Below are 16,542 nucleotides of genomic sequence, written 5' to 3' on the forward strand. Positions count from 1 at the left end.
TGATTTAAATGGTGCAGAAATCAGCAATAAGATCATCATTATATTTTTAAATAGAGATTATTCCTTCTTTTAAACGTGAGCAAATCTTTCAAATTGCATTATTAATATCAAATAATAGTACAGAAATCCATATTTCCTTCAAGGCATTCCTAAAGAAAGTATGTAGAATCAAAACAAAAATTTGGGCATTAGAAGGTTAAGGTGCAAATCAGATTGGATTCAGTGATTACAGCAGTGATTCTCAAACACACAGATATTCGCAAAAATGAGCTTGTATGTAGTGGAATTTTTCAACTTGACTTCCACTTTAATAGGACAGCATGAATTTTTCATCTATTGTGCAATCATAAAAAAACTAGAACTGTAGTTTTTTTTTAATTTCAAAAAAGTAATTCTTGAAGTCTCGTCCATTTGTTTATTCGGCCATTCGTCCATTCGGTCATTTGTCATAAGACGTAAGAAAACGCCAGTCTTCTTGAGATGCTGTCTTTGGTTTAATGGTATATTTTTAAATAAAATTGCACAGTTGAGCGATTCCAGGGAAAACAGCGACATTCAAATTGCTCTTCTTCGATTTGTATCAAACGTTGTGAAATTGTGTGTTATAGGCAATCATTCACAAATTCGGCCGATTCGGATCTTGTAAAATTATGAAAATGGCGTTCTTAAAAATTTTCAAAAATTGTAGCTCAAAAACGGAATTTCTGATTGAAATGAGGTCTGAGAAAAAGTTGTAGAGAAATATTAAATATTTATCAGAGTTGGTTGGAAATGCTAGCATGAAGCTTTAGTGTGATCAGTGTTCGGAAAATCTCTCTCAAATCTCATTTATTGAGTCTCCCTGCGAGAATAAACTCGCATGCGAATGTGGCAAGCAAAATTCATGCTTGATATTCACATGTATATTCACGCACTCACACTCACAACACCGTAAAATCATTCCAGCTTTAAACTAAAAAAAAAAACACTCAAACGTCAATTGATAGCATGCTTATGCATATTGTATTAGTTTTCCAAACCCTGATGCACAAACAAGAGTAATAACAACTAATAGCGCCGACATATACAGAAATGAATTTTTGAACCTAAAAACTCAGCGGTGGTTTTTGCGACGTTGAATTTTGGCAGGCAAAACTCATAGGCGCATAAACTCATGCATGAGATTTGAGTTTTTGAGTTTTTCCGAACACTGAGTGTGATAATTTATTAGCTAGAGAATGGTCTTAGAAGAGGGTAGGTAGATAGTTCCGTTGTATGGAAATTGAATAGAAGTTAAAAATGAGCGAAGGGCCATCAATGCGACAGTACAAAGTCAAACGCACACTTCTATGCCTAACCCGTACGATGTACGTGGAACAATCTACCTACCCTCTTCTCTAGCTAATAAATTATCACACTAAAGCATCATGTTAGATAGCATTTCCAACCAACTCTGAAAATCGCAAACTTCCAGTATGAAGTAACATAAAACACTTTGAATGTAATTTTATGTTTTTTATTTATTCAGGGTGGCCACTGAATTTAAGAAATATAATTCGCGATTTTTCCTGGATGCCAAACATATATTGTTTCGGTTTGGTATAAACGGATAAATATGTTGAAAAGCCCACTAGGATCAACGCCGAATGGGTCATTAGACCGAATAGGAAGAAGTTCTACGTTTAACTGATGGATTGCACTTATAAATTCTTATAGAAAACAGTAAGATCAACGGGATGGCACTTCAAATCTCGGATTAAGTATGAGAAAATTGTAAGGGGCTACGTCAGTTGTTTACAATATTGTAGGAATTCGAAAAATATAAAATTTGAAAAACGACGTAATTTTCAAGATCTCTGATTAAAAGCAATCTTTACTGTTGGATTTGGACAATATTTTAGGAATTCAACGCTTTGAAATATTGTGTAAATTTTTTTTATTAGAATGTCAAATGAGGTTTGAGGAGAATTATAAAGGAATACTGAGGAGAATTGCAAAGGCATTTGGCTAGAAGTTCCAGGTAATTTGATAAGTAATTCAAGAAAATTTTAAGAAGAACTTTCGGTGAAATTCAAAACTCCAAGATAGTTCTGAATTCAGGGAATTCAGGGGGATTCGGAAGAGAATTCTAAATGAATTAAACCTACGACAAACTTAATGATGGTATGACTACAATATTGGCACCAACCCTACAATTATGACTGTAGCTGTGGCTGAAAATATATTAAATGTCAATCATTTAATCGATTAATCAAAGATTTCAAAGGGACGAAGTTTGAGAAGAGCTCCAACATAGACAATAATTCCAGAGGAATCTTATTCTGAATATAGCAATATATTTGCATAATTTCAAGCTAGTTAGATGGTAACTCCTAAGAGAATTCAAAAAATTTTAAAGACAATTTCCGAGAGGGTTTCATATAGCTGAATCCACAGGGAGTTTTGAGCATATTTCTAAAAATATTCAGAGGAGCGAACTAGGATATTATGCAGAAATTTGTGAGGAAGCAGAGTTTCAAGTGAATTATTTGGGACCTCTCTTAGCTCAGTCGATAAATGCGCAGCTACAAAGCAAGGCCATGTAGGAGGTGGTGGGGTTCGACACATAGGGATTAATACAAAAATGGTACATTCATCGAAGGCTCTCAATTATTAATTATGGAAGTGCATCTTAGAACACTAAGTTGAGAGCACAGCTAATATGCGATAAGCAATAAGCGTGAAATGCGATGAGGAAAAAGAAGAAGAGGTGAAATAAAAAATATCAAAGGACTTTGCTAAGAATTTCAAAAAAATTCAATGCAAAGTTCCCTTGCAATTCAGAGCAAATTTCAAGCGAATTCTAGGAGAATACTTTCTAAAATCAAAACGACAAACCAAGAGATTTCTGAAGAGTATTTGAAATTAATTTTAATGATAATTATAAAGAGAAATGTGTTGTCATTCGTAACAAACCGACGATCCAAGTCATTGTTTACGTTTCGAGTTAGACCCTTCTGACATGTTTTTCCTGATTTCGTCAAGGATAGTCGGTACAGCATTTTCGCAACAAAAAAACAGCTTGAACGCGGTCATTTTAACGTCTCTAGTCTCAGAAGTTCGTAGCGTTGTATATAAGTTAGAGAGTTCAGAATTGGCTTCCAAGGAAATCGAATTCTGAACCTAGTTTCAAAGGATTTGTAGAGGAGAATTGCAGGGGAGATTTTCAAGGAAATTTTAAGGACCATTCCAAAGTCTGCTTCTGAGGGGAGTTCCAAGGAAATTTTGAATTCCAGAATTCCAATATAATTTCAACGTGAATTTTGAGAAAAGTTTCAATTATGATGGAAATTTACAGGATTTTTCCTATGTAATATTGACCATATTATGTAGATAGATCTAAACGAATTTTTCACAATACAAAAGAGATATAGAATTTGAAAACAAACAAAAATTTATATTCTGTGGTATCGAAAGATGGGTGAATCCCTCTATTTAAAAACCTACACGGAGAAAAAATACAACCCAAAATTTGAGTTCTTTTTACTTAATATTGACTTCAGCCTCTCACTTGCACTCGTTATTGTTGTCAAAAAAAGGAACGAGAGATTCGACCCAACGATATAGTTCAGCCCAATAAGTTACTTTTGAGTAAATTGCATATTCACAAATTTACGTGAATTAAAATTATTTTTGGGTAGAATATACTAAAGAGTAGGTATTTTTGTTGCTGACGGTGTTAAATGGAGACTACTATGTGTGATTTACTCAAATTTGGGTTATTGGGCTGAACCCTAAAAATGAGGGAAAAATTATTAATTTAGGGTAGTTTTTCATCTCCGTGTAGCTAACTAGATAATCAATGATCGATCAGAAGTTTGTTTTAAGAAATTTGAGTATTCTCAAGAAGATTCAAACTCAATCTGTTTTGACTCTTTTGCCATTTTTAAACCATCTCAGAGAGATTACATCAAAATTCTCCTCATTCTTGAAAATATTTCAACGAACTTCAGTCGAACACAGGCAGAAGTTCATTGAACTTCTAAAATTAGAAGCATAATGCTTCCTCAAATATACATTCTAAGGGAAAAAATAGGGTTGTCAAGCTAGTGCTGACATATATTTTCGAAAATAACAAACAATAACCTACCCACTGCAAACATGGCATTGATTGCACAAAGGGTAAACAAATGTCCGCGAAACCCATCATGTTGCATCGATAATTTGAGCAACCCTACATTCCCCCCACAACAGCACAACATGTAATAAGCTTCAGTTGCTGCACCCAACCGATATTAAGACGCTAATTCGCAGCAGGAAGCCGCCCCCAAGCAATGCAATGTTCGCTAAAAAGCAGAAGACAACCAACAACGGAAGAACGGCGGACACCGAAGATCCTGGAAAATTGTTTTCCTCAATGAATCGTCGTATGGCGATGCAAAAACCATCACATCAACAACAATATAGCGAAGCCATCCAACGACGAAGACAACGACGGCGACGGCGGCGGCGGTGATTTGACGTCACTACATTATAACAACGGGCCAGCCCAGCTGGTGTAGGTACCTATTACCGAGAAATGGAGAAAGCAAAAACTGCGAAAATGACTAGTTCAACAAATATTCAATGGAGAACATAAATTTCCCACATTCCTCGATCGATGGGGTGGGAACTGTGGGCTGTTGATTGGGAGGAGGAGGAAAATCGTAGGGAAAAAGGGATTGCACCACTTGCCTCGCTACATGGGTGCATCAGTCCGTCTCACTCTCGTGTCTGAAATATATACTTACATCCTTGTATATCCTATATTGGTCAATGGCCCACACGGTTGGCACATGCGTGTTAAGTAGCTGCGAAAGTGAAACATGTTTGTTGCAGGCCCGTGCACAGATCAGACGTGTTTTGCCAACGGCGGTATCGCCTACGAGGACACATTTTACCAACTCCTGGTGTGGCTGCTCGTTGTCCATGCTTCCATTAGGCCAGGCTATCCCTCGGTACCTACGACTCTACGTTCGACGTTGGTTGTTGCTTTGCGGATCCTCTTCACCTTCGAATGTGCTCGCTCAGTAGTCCGTAGGTTGGAATGATTAGCACAATAACCGTACTACCACAGTCGTTGGATTAGGAACCCTAAAAATAGGAGAAAAGTGACAACAACTAATTAGTATACGCCAAAAAGAGCTGAACAAAGCAATTTCCTGCTGATTGGGGTCACAGGGGAGCAGCAAGTTGTACGGTAGCATGATGATAAATGGCAAATGAACATAATCTGGTTGGTTAGCATTGTGGGAATCAGGACATGACTTCTGTTTGTTTGATCCTGGGTAACTTTACCACTTAATGAGGGATATATGTTCAGTCAGGACGATGTAATTTTGGAGTTTTTGGGCTAATTGTCAGGAAAATGAGAACAAATCATAAATACATAGTTGGTTGGAAATGCTAACATGAAGCTTTAGTGTGATAATTTATTAGCTGGAGAAGGATCTTTAGAAGAGGGTGGGTGGATAGTTCACCACGTTGGTCATGACGAGAGAAGCAACACAATAGTTGGGTAAAGAAGAATTGCATTATAACACACCATCGACTGGAAATGCTCTCGCAACGTGGGGCTTTAGGTAGTGATGAAACGTCACTAGAATTATTCCACAGCCGCAGTCAGTAATGAGCAAAGGCGGACGCACACCTTTTGCCTGTAGATTTGAAGACATACTTCAAATCTCCGCGTATATCGTGCGGGTTAGGCAAAAGGTGTGCGTTTGACTTTGTACTGTCGCATTAATGGCCTTTCGCTCATTTTCAACTTCTATTAAATTTTCATACTGCCGTACTCTAACGGAACTCTCCACCTACCCTTTTCTAAAGATTATTCTCTAGTTAATAAATTATCACACTAAAGTTTCATGTTAGCATTTCCAACCAACTCTGAAAATCGCAAACTTTACGTATGAAATAACATAAAACACTTTGAATGTTATAAATACATTTGCATCATATTCAATATTATATAAAATAGATGGCACATAAAGATTGTACAGATTATGAACACCGAATTTTCCCTACCCGCACCCCGCCGCGTCGAAAACGGACATTGTGGACGCCAGATACGCCCGTTCCGGCATCTACAACATCTTGGCACTATTAGACAACAATCAGAGCATCAAAAGAAAGCCCGGTTATGGACGGCCGACGACCCTGAGCGACAAGAAGCTCCAAAGTATGTTGAAGAGGAAGACCGAGGTGGCTACATCGCTGCGTGCGCTTGGCCGGGAGGTCGGTGCAACCGGCCAAACAGTGAAAAAGTACCCGACGACCATGAACATACATGTCAGGAAGCGGAAGTCACGTCCACTGGTTTCGGAACTGCAGGCAATGACGCAGCGGCAGCGGCAGCGGCAGCGGCCGCGGCTGAATAAGATGGTCAACTCGTTTTTCCCGGCGAATCGCGACGTGGCGGTGGTGATGGACGACGGGACCTATCTCACCCTGGATGGCAACGACTGGCAGGGCACTTCGTCTTTTACTTCCCCCACGAAGGAAGTGAGCTCCGAGGTGAAGTTCATTTCACACACCAAGTTCCCCAAGCTGTGACTGACAATCAGCGAGAAGGGAATGTTTGGACATTCCGCTCTTCTTTTGCTCGACTTTCGACTTTCGACTGGCCGTGAACGGGGAAATTTATAGTACGAAATACCTGCCGGAAGTTGCGTCGTTCATCAAGAAATACCATAAGGGCGAAGACGCGGTGTTCTGGCCGGATTTGGCGTCGGCCCACTACTCGAAGCGATCGTTGGAGGAGATGGAGCGGCTGAATATCGATGTGGTACCTAAGTCGGCGAACCCGCCCAACGTCCCATAGCTGCGTCCCATCGAGAGATTCTGGGTCAACCTGAAGCGTAAGATCTACTCCAACAAATTTGTCGCGAAAACTGAGGAGGAATTGATAAATAAAACGAAGAAAGAACTCAAAAACATGCCTACACGCATGTTTTCGTCCGCCATGGCGAATGTTCCGGTTAACTGCCGGAAGGCCGCTTGCAAGGGCGTCGAACTTTTTTGCAAGTAAGCTTAAATAATGACCTTCCATGGGGAATTTATCAAAAGAAATTATCTGTCTTTGCTTTTTTTATCACCATCCGAAAAAAGTCCATTTTTTTAAATGCAAACGTTATTAGTACAAGACACTGAAGAAGTTTGCACATTATAGACGAAATATGCGTATCTGTCTTTCAAGAATAAGCAAATAAGGTAGTAGAATTAAATGGAAATTACTAATCCTTCTCTCTCTCTCTCTCTCTCTGTATACAGGTATTCCACGCCCACATTCATTTCAGGATTCATTTCACTTTTCCAAGCGTTGCACAGTAGGGATTTTTGCAGCAAAAAGGCTTGAAATTGTCTGCCGCTGAAACCACACATTGTAGCATATGACTTTCTTTGGGAAAAATGTCAAGAAATTTATTCTTCATATTTTGAATCGCTGTGATAAGTGCATGTTTGGAGCCTATTTTGCCCTAAAATCCCATATTTTCTATAGTTTTTTTCCCCATTATGATACTTCAATGATTCAAATTTTCAGTACCTTTTATCAGAAGTAGCCAATATATCTTCTAGTAGTCAGCTTATGCCTTTTAAAAACTATTAAAAACATATATAGGAGAGCATGGGGTCAAATAAACCAGATTGTTTAATAAAATATAAAAGATTTCCAAATTTAAACTCAATATTAAAAAATTAAATATGAGAAGCACAAAACACTCAGACACTCAGTGGATTAAAGGACAAAACTGATTCAAGTGCATGTTTTGAGCGTATTTTTCCCCGGTATCTCATATCAAAACAATTCACTTTATTTGAAAGATTTCTGCAGCTGAAATGTTAACACGAGATTTAGGTTTTCTTGAAGTAGAATGGAATCTAAGCATCCAATGTGCTTGTTTGCATACTGTGTACGAACAAATAAATACATGTTTAGAACCTGATTTACCCCAAAATCCTCTATCAATTGAAAGCATTTGAACTGATTTATAGGCATAAATAGACAATATCTATCTTTCAAAATTTCAAAATATACCATTTAGAAACCAGGAAGTGAGCTTTGATTAACTATTGGTAACATTCAGAGGAGAATGAGGCGTCAAATAAGCCATGTGTCAAATATACAAGTTTGCTCATTTTGATGGCATATTAAAAAATAAATATGTATGCTTTACAAAATACTCAGTAAATAGGTTGCAATAGTCTAAAAGCCCAAAATTAACCAAGTTAAAGAATAAACTTTGTTTTGCACCGGTACCCTTGTTACTTGCTTTATCAGTTTTGTCCCTTAGACTATTGTAATTCACTTTCTGAGTGTTTGGTGCATCTCATATTTAAATTTTTAATATTGAGTTTAAATTCGATTTATTTATTTTTTATTTTTTTTAAATCTGGTTTATTTGATTCATACTCCCCTATAAATGTTTTCAAAAAATTTTAAAAGGCACAAGCTGACTACTAGAAGACATATTGGCTACTTCTGATAAGAGGTACTGAAAATTTGAATCAATGAAGTATCATAATGGGAAAAAAAAACTACAGAAAATATGGGACTTTAGGGCAAAATAGGCTCCAAACATGAACTTATCACAGCGTGCGCCGATTATATTGTAATATGAAGAATAAATGTCTTGACATTTTTCCCAAAGAAAGTCATATGCTACAATGTGTGGTTTCAGCGGCAGACAATTTCAAGCCTTTTTGTTGCAAAAATCCCCACTATGCGTTGCAAGACGAGTGGTCAACATACGGGCCCCGTAATATCATATATGATTCGATTCCAGTCTGACACGTTTTATTATTTTTATGTCAACATTATTTTTCATAAGGCAAAGCATACACTTAGGCAAATAGACATAAGAATTTCATAAGGCTCGACCTATGAACAACATAAGCGTGACTTATTAATGATTTTCGGGTAACATGACATAGCTCTTATACGCCTTTAACCATTTCATTTTCCCAAGCGTTGAAAGACGAGTGGTCAGCACACGGGCCCTCTAACCTCGGCGTCCATTTTTCAGTTGCAATCTGCTCCGATTTATAAGTTTTTGACAATATTGTTTTTCATAAGGTAACTCAATGAAATTCAAACTCATTTCTTATAGCTAAAATTCACAAGTGTTTCTTATGGAATTCTTACGTAGTTTTGCCTGCTTGTACCGATTTCTTGGAGCTAAAAGTCATAAGTGGTTGATCGCGCACGGATAGGACCCGATTTTTACGTTGTGTGATAAAAGGAGATATACACGACTGATTATTTTGGCCATCTTGCCATGGCAGAGATATACGTACTATTGACTATTTATTTGTTATCGTCTATCATACAATACAATACTTAACAGTACAGAACAAGACTATAGACACTGTATATACAAGTAATGACATCTGTGTGTGGATGGATACATCTTTAGTGTTTAGGGTAGTTGCACATATGTTCGACGTGCGCCCAAACAGTGGTTATTATGAAATTCTTACGTTCTTTTGCCTCAGTGTAGGCAAGCTTCCATTCGCACGAAAAGGGTATTGCAAGTATAAAAAACCAATAGAACAAAAGGTCGTAGGGAGAAAAGGTCAAAGCAACAAAAGTCGAAGGGGCAAAAGGTCGAAGGGGCAAAAGGTCGAAGGGACAAAAGGTCAAAGTGAAAAAAGGCTGAAAGTGTAAAACATTAAAGGGAAACCAATTTGTGCAAACTTAGCAACTAATATGATCCGTTAAAATATGTGTCTTTCTCTTGGAGTTGACTCCTTCTTTCAAATAAGAGCAGTTTTCGAATACCCATATGGCTAAAAATCTCTATAATAAAGAAGAAAAAAAAATTGAACCCGTAATGAGTTCACTCCTTATTTCAAACATGCGTAGTTCTTGAAATTTCCAAACATGAGTAGTTACAAAGTAGAGATACAAATCAACCACACATATGTCTAGTTGACGATTTTACACATGGGATATTTCCTTCTTTGAAACATGAGTGGTTCTTTTGAACTGGTTTAGTTTTTGAAATCTTGAATCAAATATGCTGCAACATTATTTTGCTTTATTTTATGCTAATTATTTTCATAAACCGTAACAATACAGATGCCAGATAATGAAATGAGAGCAATTATTATAATTTCCGGCCTAATTACCAAATCGACCTAGACCCATTCGGCCTTATGGCATTCGGCATAGTGATATTCAACCTAATGACTCATAACCTGTTACCTGTTGCCCATAATCGCAAGTCAGTCCCATCTGAAAAAAACTGGAAATGAGAAAACGGCGTTCAAAGATGTTACTAGTTTTCTGATTTGGCACTTATTTTGGAGGGATAAATTTAAAAATTAACGTACAATGTGATAGAATGCATCTATGTTTACCATAAAATATTGAAAAAATATCGTGACTTTTTTATTTTATGACCAAAATCTGAGTGGGACTGACAGTCAGTCAGTCACAATTCCATGACGATGCTGCATTAGTTTAGCACAGTATTGAACAGTAGAAAGATACCATGATCCCATAGAACGTTTCTGGATTTGTTTCACTGGTTCCAGACCAATGGCCGGAACATATTCCGGTGAGTACGGGTCTTCATCAGACCAAAGCTTTTCATAAACGTGCCAAACCCACACTGCGATAAATCAATTCACATGAGAATTCAAAAATAAGATCAATAAGAGTCACGATGAGTGACCAGCACCATGTTGGCCACACCCGGACATGTTCCGGGTATCCCCGGGGGAGTAGTAAATTCTTTTTTTAATCAAAGTCCATCAAGCGATACATCAAATCACAAGAGAATTCAAAGCCATATCCATTGGCGGTCAAACTGAGTATCGTAAGAACAGCACTGAGTAGCACATCTCAAAAAACATAGAAAGATAAACTTAATAATGATGCTAACTCAAAATTTATAAAAAATCAGATGGAACTGACTTGCGATTACCGGCAGAGTAGAACCGAGAAATTCAGTTACCACCCTGACAACAAATCAAGCAGAACATTGCATTAGGTCCTAAGTAACATTGGTCAATTCTCTTCGTCAACTTTCTCTTTCGTTAATAACTTGAGCACATAACTGTTTCTTGTTGTATTTGTCGAATTACCTGCTAGATAAAAGCTTCTTTTGTCGATCTGTGTGCTGAAAATACCTGGGAATGTCTTTACATGGCCGTGGGGATACAAAGAGAAAGTCGACGAAGATAATCTGTCAATGTAACTTAGGACCTAATGCAACGTTCAGCTTGAAATGACCAGGATATAAAGTTAATTATGGTATTCAACTGAATTTCTATTTTCATATTGAAGAAAAGTTAAGATTTATGGAATCAAAAAATTCGAAAACAGTCAAAATATGTTATGGAATCAAAAAATTCGAAAACAGTCAAAATATGTTTGAAATTTATACAACCTTCAGAGCGTTTTTAAATGCCTTGAGAAGAGTGTGATTGTTTTCATAAACATATCCTTGTGTTACATTTTTTCAGACATCATGTCCAAAAAGTTTTGAATTCTGACAAACTTGTAGACTGGAATATAACCACTCTACACTCCAGGGAGCTATAGAATATTCAACACTCATCAGTGGTGTCACATCAGGTTCTATTTACCATCAAACCAAATCCCATAGCCACAAAAAGATTGATAGATTTCTGATTAATTGATATGTAGCGAACTATATCTTAGCAATAACCGGTACCTTTTTTTTTTGCAAAAACGTGGCTCTAATACTCAAGCTGAAATGTGTCATTTTCAATCGTTTCCTTTCATCTAGCGTTGGACGACGCGTTCCTTGGGGCATTCATGTCCGAATGCTTTGTCATTTAATTATGATGTGTGAAGTATACATTAAATACTGCCTCCATCATTAGAGCACGAACATGTTTTGAGCGCAAGTGACAATTTTAAATCAAAATTATTGTGTGCGCTTCGAACCAGTAATTGATTTCCTTTTTCTAATAGCAAAATGCCGTGTCTATTATTTAAGTAATACAGTATCGGGTCTGTCCCTTAACCCAAAAAAAAAACTAAATAAGCCCAGAACTTCAAAATTCCACCAGTTGTCCCGGGTAATTATTCCCATTTTCGCTAACGACCGATGAATAAATGTTATAAAGCCATTACTGCTGAAATTATTAAAACTTATCCATCAACCGCGCCCCACCAACTGCTCATAGCTAGACAGATTTGCTAAACAATAACCCAGCCACCACCACCCCCCCCCCCCCCCCAGTATGATTCATACATCCTATACAGTCGGTTCATTGTTTGCTACGCGTGCACGTTTTGGACCGAGGGGAGCCGGGCTGCTAAAATTAGAAAAGCTCAAATTTAACGGTTCGGAAAAACTTCATGCAAATCTGCCGATACCTACAGCTACGACGCGCCCTCTTCGCGTGGGCGTGGGCAGAAAATGCGAATGCGAAGAAAAGGAGATCGGCGATGGACGTCATTGGGAAACATTACGAAACCGCCGGTCGTCTTGCAAACACTGAAGAAGGACCAGAAAAATAAGACGATAAGTTGTGCTACAGTAGAAAAGAAGTAAACTTTGGATCTGACTGTTGTTTTCTTCGATATAGGTCTGAAGGTTGGCTGTCATTTTGTGATGCAACAACATTTCATGAATGGAATCTATAGGTTGCTTTGAAGGGATTGATGGCAGCTTTCGTAAGCGGTTATTTTATACATGGCCGATGAAAGTAGCTCAAAATTTAGTCGAAGAAGTTACTCAAAATTGCAAAATGTACACTCAGGAAAAAGTGCACATAGGGGAAATGGCTCTAAGATTGGGCCCATCACTAAAAATCTACTATTGATCAATTTTATCTAGATGAACACGTCATTGGGACGGTACTAATGGATATTCTTGGTCGCTATTGAAAATTTAGTGGATTGCTGAATTTATGTATGGGCCCAAATTAGGGGCATTTAGGCCGACATTACATCCATTTCCCCTACTTTATAGTAAATTTCCATAACATTCATTCGGCTCACATAAACAAAAAGCACAGTGATGGATGACATTTATAAGCTGCATGAAAAGTATGTGGCTCACACATAGAATTTATGTGTCCGACAGATTGAAAACATTTGGTTGGTTCTAATCCATAATATCCATGAAAACATTGTTTGATTTTTCCTCAGTTTGGGGTTACTCAGTAGATGAGTAAAATTGTCCTCGATTTTCCTCACAAATCAGCTCGAATATAAGATATTATCAACATCAGAATTTTGGTAGTGATTCTCCTCGTTGTTTATCTTCAATACAATTTTTTATTCCTTTTAAATTCGCTTAAAAATTTCATAGGTGTTCGTCTCGGAATTCATGATTTTTTATCTGGAATCTTGTTAATTTTTCAATGTTCTAAATTTTGAGTATTTTTCTCAATCCCACTTTTAAAATAGAATCCTATTTTTTAAATCTACGATTTAAGCACAAATATCGAAAATAATTCATACGCTCCTAACAAATGTCGAATCCTGCATGGATTTTTTGTTGATCCCATTTTTAAAAAAATTGGTTCGTTCAGACTACAGAGTGTTCAAACGTTTCCTTACTTCAATATCTCCATCGATTTGCCCTAAATATCCTTTGTATCAAGTTCAAGATTTCTAAAAAAAATATGTATTCAATCTCTTGATCTAGTGACAAATGTGACCACCAGTGTTCGGAAAATGATTCTCAAATCTCATTCATTGAGTGTCCCTGCGAGAATAAACTCGCGTGCGAATGCGGCAAACAAAATTCACGCTTGAGATTCTTATGCATATTCACGCACTCACACTCACAACGCCGAAAAATCTTTCCAGCTTTAAACTCATAAAAACCATTCAAACGTCAATTGATATCATGCCTATGCATGTTGTGTTAGTTTTCCAAACCTTGATGCGCAAACAATAGTAATAACAATGAATAACGCCAAAATATAAAGCAATGAATTTTTGAACTTGAAAACTCATCGGTGATTTTTGTGACGTTGAATTTGGCAAGGCAAAACTCATTGGCGCATAAACTCATGCATGAGATTTGAGTTTTTGAATTTTTCCGAACACTGGTGACCACAATGGTTCAGTTGTACAGAATACTAAACATTAATCTGAGATCTAAATAAAAATAGCAATGTCCCAAAGTCTGGCCTTTTGAATATTTTTTGTAAGTTTAGAACCTTACAAATCTTTTCACATCACAAAGTTTTGGAAATTTCTACGATATGAAATGTGAGAAAAATCCTCTATGGACGTGGATTCAAAGGAGTGCTTGTCCATAGAGGATTTTACTCACAACCATACTGTTACATTTTTCTAAAAATTCTATCTCCACAATTTCTCTTAGTCCAGGATCTTGAACTTTGTTCTCAATCAAAGTCTCAGAATTTGAATAATTTTTGTTAATCCTTGATCTTGAATTTCAGACATTCAACCTTGAAAATTTTTCAATGTTTGAATTTACTAAATTGTTTCTTAGGGGACTCATCTCCGGATATCTTTACAAATTTGTTTATGATTTTCTTAGGATCATTCCAAAAAGTCTTCAGAATTACTTTAACTTCCAGGATTCCCCTTAGTAATCTTATGAATCTGAATCTGTCTGTCATTTCCTAGAAAGTTTCTCCATAACTGTCTCGGAATTATGTGCAGAACTCCTACCAGAAAACTCTTGAAATTCACTCTTAATTTATCTTCGCATTCTTACAGAAAATAGAATTCGCGTCAAATTTCTGATCGTAGCACCATCAGTTTCTGGGATCGAACAGTAAAGCAGCCGTATATTTAGCCATTTTGACATTTTCTGCTGATAACGTGCTGTGTCAATGCTTCTCGGTTACCTGGAAGCCGTATTTTTTTCAGTGGCATCAATTACTGAATTAAATCATGCTGGTATAAATTTATGACAAAAGGTCGAAGGACAAAAGGTGCAATCATGAAAAAAAATAGGACAAAAGGTCGGAGGGACCACAATACATGATTAGATATTTAGACAAGAAAGAACTGCTCATGATTTAAAGACGGAGAAATCAGCTATGAAAAATCGTTGGAATTTTGGAAATGTGCTGAGTGCGCAGTAGGCCCTGCCAGCGAACGGTTGTTTTTGCTTTCGCTGTCCGCGAATGTTGTGTGTTTTCGCGTGCTTTTCGACTTCTACTAAAGCGCTTGTGCTTCGGTCAGTTTTTCTCACATTTTGTTTCGGTGCTCCGCCTCCGCTTCCAGAAGAGTTTTGCCGTGTCTTTTTCGTTTCTTGCTGCTAGCGTTCTGCCTTTCGGACAATACCCACGAATGAAAGTTTTGCAGGTTACGCTCGGGTGTTTTGAGTCTCGTTTTCAGTTCTGAGTAGTGCTGATATTTTTCATTGTCATTGACAGACTTTCGCGCGATATTGACAAAATTGTTTTTCATATAGTCACTGATCCTCAAAAAACCCTTTGTCAAAATCTCGTTAAATTTTTCGTCAATGACAAAGATTCGCCTGGTAACAAAAAGTGTAATTTCGTGCATTCTGTGTCACATTATTGTTATCCAAGGAGTTCAAGATGTTCACTTTAACAGCTTCATGTAATTGTTTTGCTCAAGTCAATTAATTTCGTTTGAAATTTAGCTAATAAAAAAACAGCACATATTCGTCACTGACAGCATTGTCACTTATAATTGACATGGTTTGCCTTGACGATGACTGTTAGCTCAAATATGTGACCAAAGCAGAATTTCCTATATCACCGTCGAGATTATGCAGCACTGGTTCTGAGAACTTGATTTTTATTCAGTGAAAGATATTGTTATTACACATATCGACAGTGAGCATGCATAAGGGCGTATACGCGATGATCGATTCTCTTCATCGATTTTCTCTTTACATTGCTACAGCTAAGTGAAACAATTTTCTAGAATTTGTGCAATGCAGAGTTGTAACGGATTGGGTTGGCTATCAAAAGCAACAGCAAACGCACCGAGAAACGTTAATTCTAGCGAGTTATTAACAAAAGAGAAAATCGACGAAGAGAATGGATCATCGCGTTTACGCCCTTACGCATGCTCACTGTCGATATAATGAAACTCGGTTTTGTTTTGCATTTTCACAGCATTTTGTTGTGTCAGCGTTTTCGGTTGAGATAATGCTATAAACGAGATGTTCTTATTTATAACTTCGAGTGAAAAACAAGATATTTGCCTAAACACGCTGGAGTTTGGTGAGCACTTTCTAATTATAAATCAATTGCAAAAAAATATTTACCATACGTGCCAAATTTAGAAACTCCTTGTTACGAGATCTGGAAGTTGTGTTTACAGTACCGCTATCCATGTGATATTGATAGTGTTTACATGCGGGGCTTATTGTAAGTGAAAGTGACCTCGGAATGGGCTTGATTCTCCAGACATTCTGAAATGATGACTTGATCTGCAATAGAGTTATCACCTTCTAACTACCGAACTAAAGCTGCTTGCAACTATCATCACTTTAACAAATATTTAGAAAACGGATTTTTTTCTGCATAATATCACTGCCGGACAGTGCAAGTTAGATTGAATACACATATAAGATTGCTGATTTGAAATACGAAATT

General features: G+C 37.2%; 1 protein-coding gene across 4 annotated transcripts in view; it reads right to left on the minus strand.

The window, feature by feature from the left end:
- The window catches only part of RhoBTB (Rho-related BTB domain containing), a 156,320-nt gene that overhangs the window by 46,481 nt on the left and 93,297 nt on the right, over positions 1-16,542 (minus strand). For all 4 annotated transcript variants that reach the window (XM_065234605.1, XM_065234604.1, XM_065234602.1 and 1 more), the window contains exon 3: positions 4,749-5,091. In XM_065234605.1, coding sequence (XP_065090677.1) covers positions 4,749-4,928 — 180 coding nt within the window. In that variant the 5' untranslated portion in view covers positions 4,929-5,091. The remainder of the gene's footprint in view (positions 1-4,748; positions 5,092-16,542) is intronic.

The sequence above is a fragment of the Ochlerotatus camptorhynchus genome, unplaced genomic scaffold, assembly GCF_037179485.1.
Source record: "Ochlerotatus camptorhynchus isolate MF236.1 unplaced genomic scaffold, CSIRO-AGI_Acam_v1.1 ptg000434l, whole genome shotgun sequence".
Lineage (NCBI taxonomy): Eukaryota > Metazoa > Arthropoda > Insecta > Diptera > Culicidae > Ochlerotatus > Ochlerotatus camptorhynchus.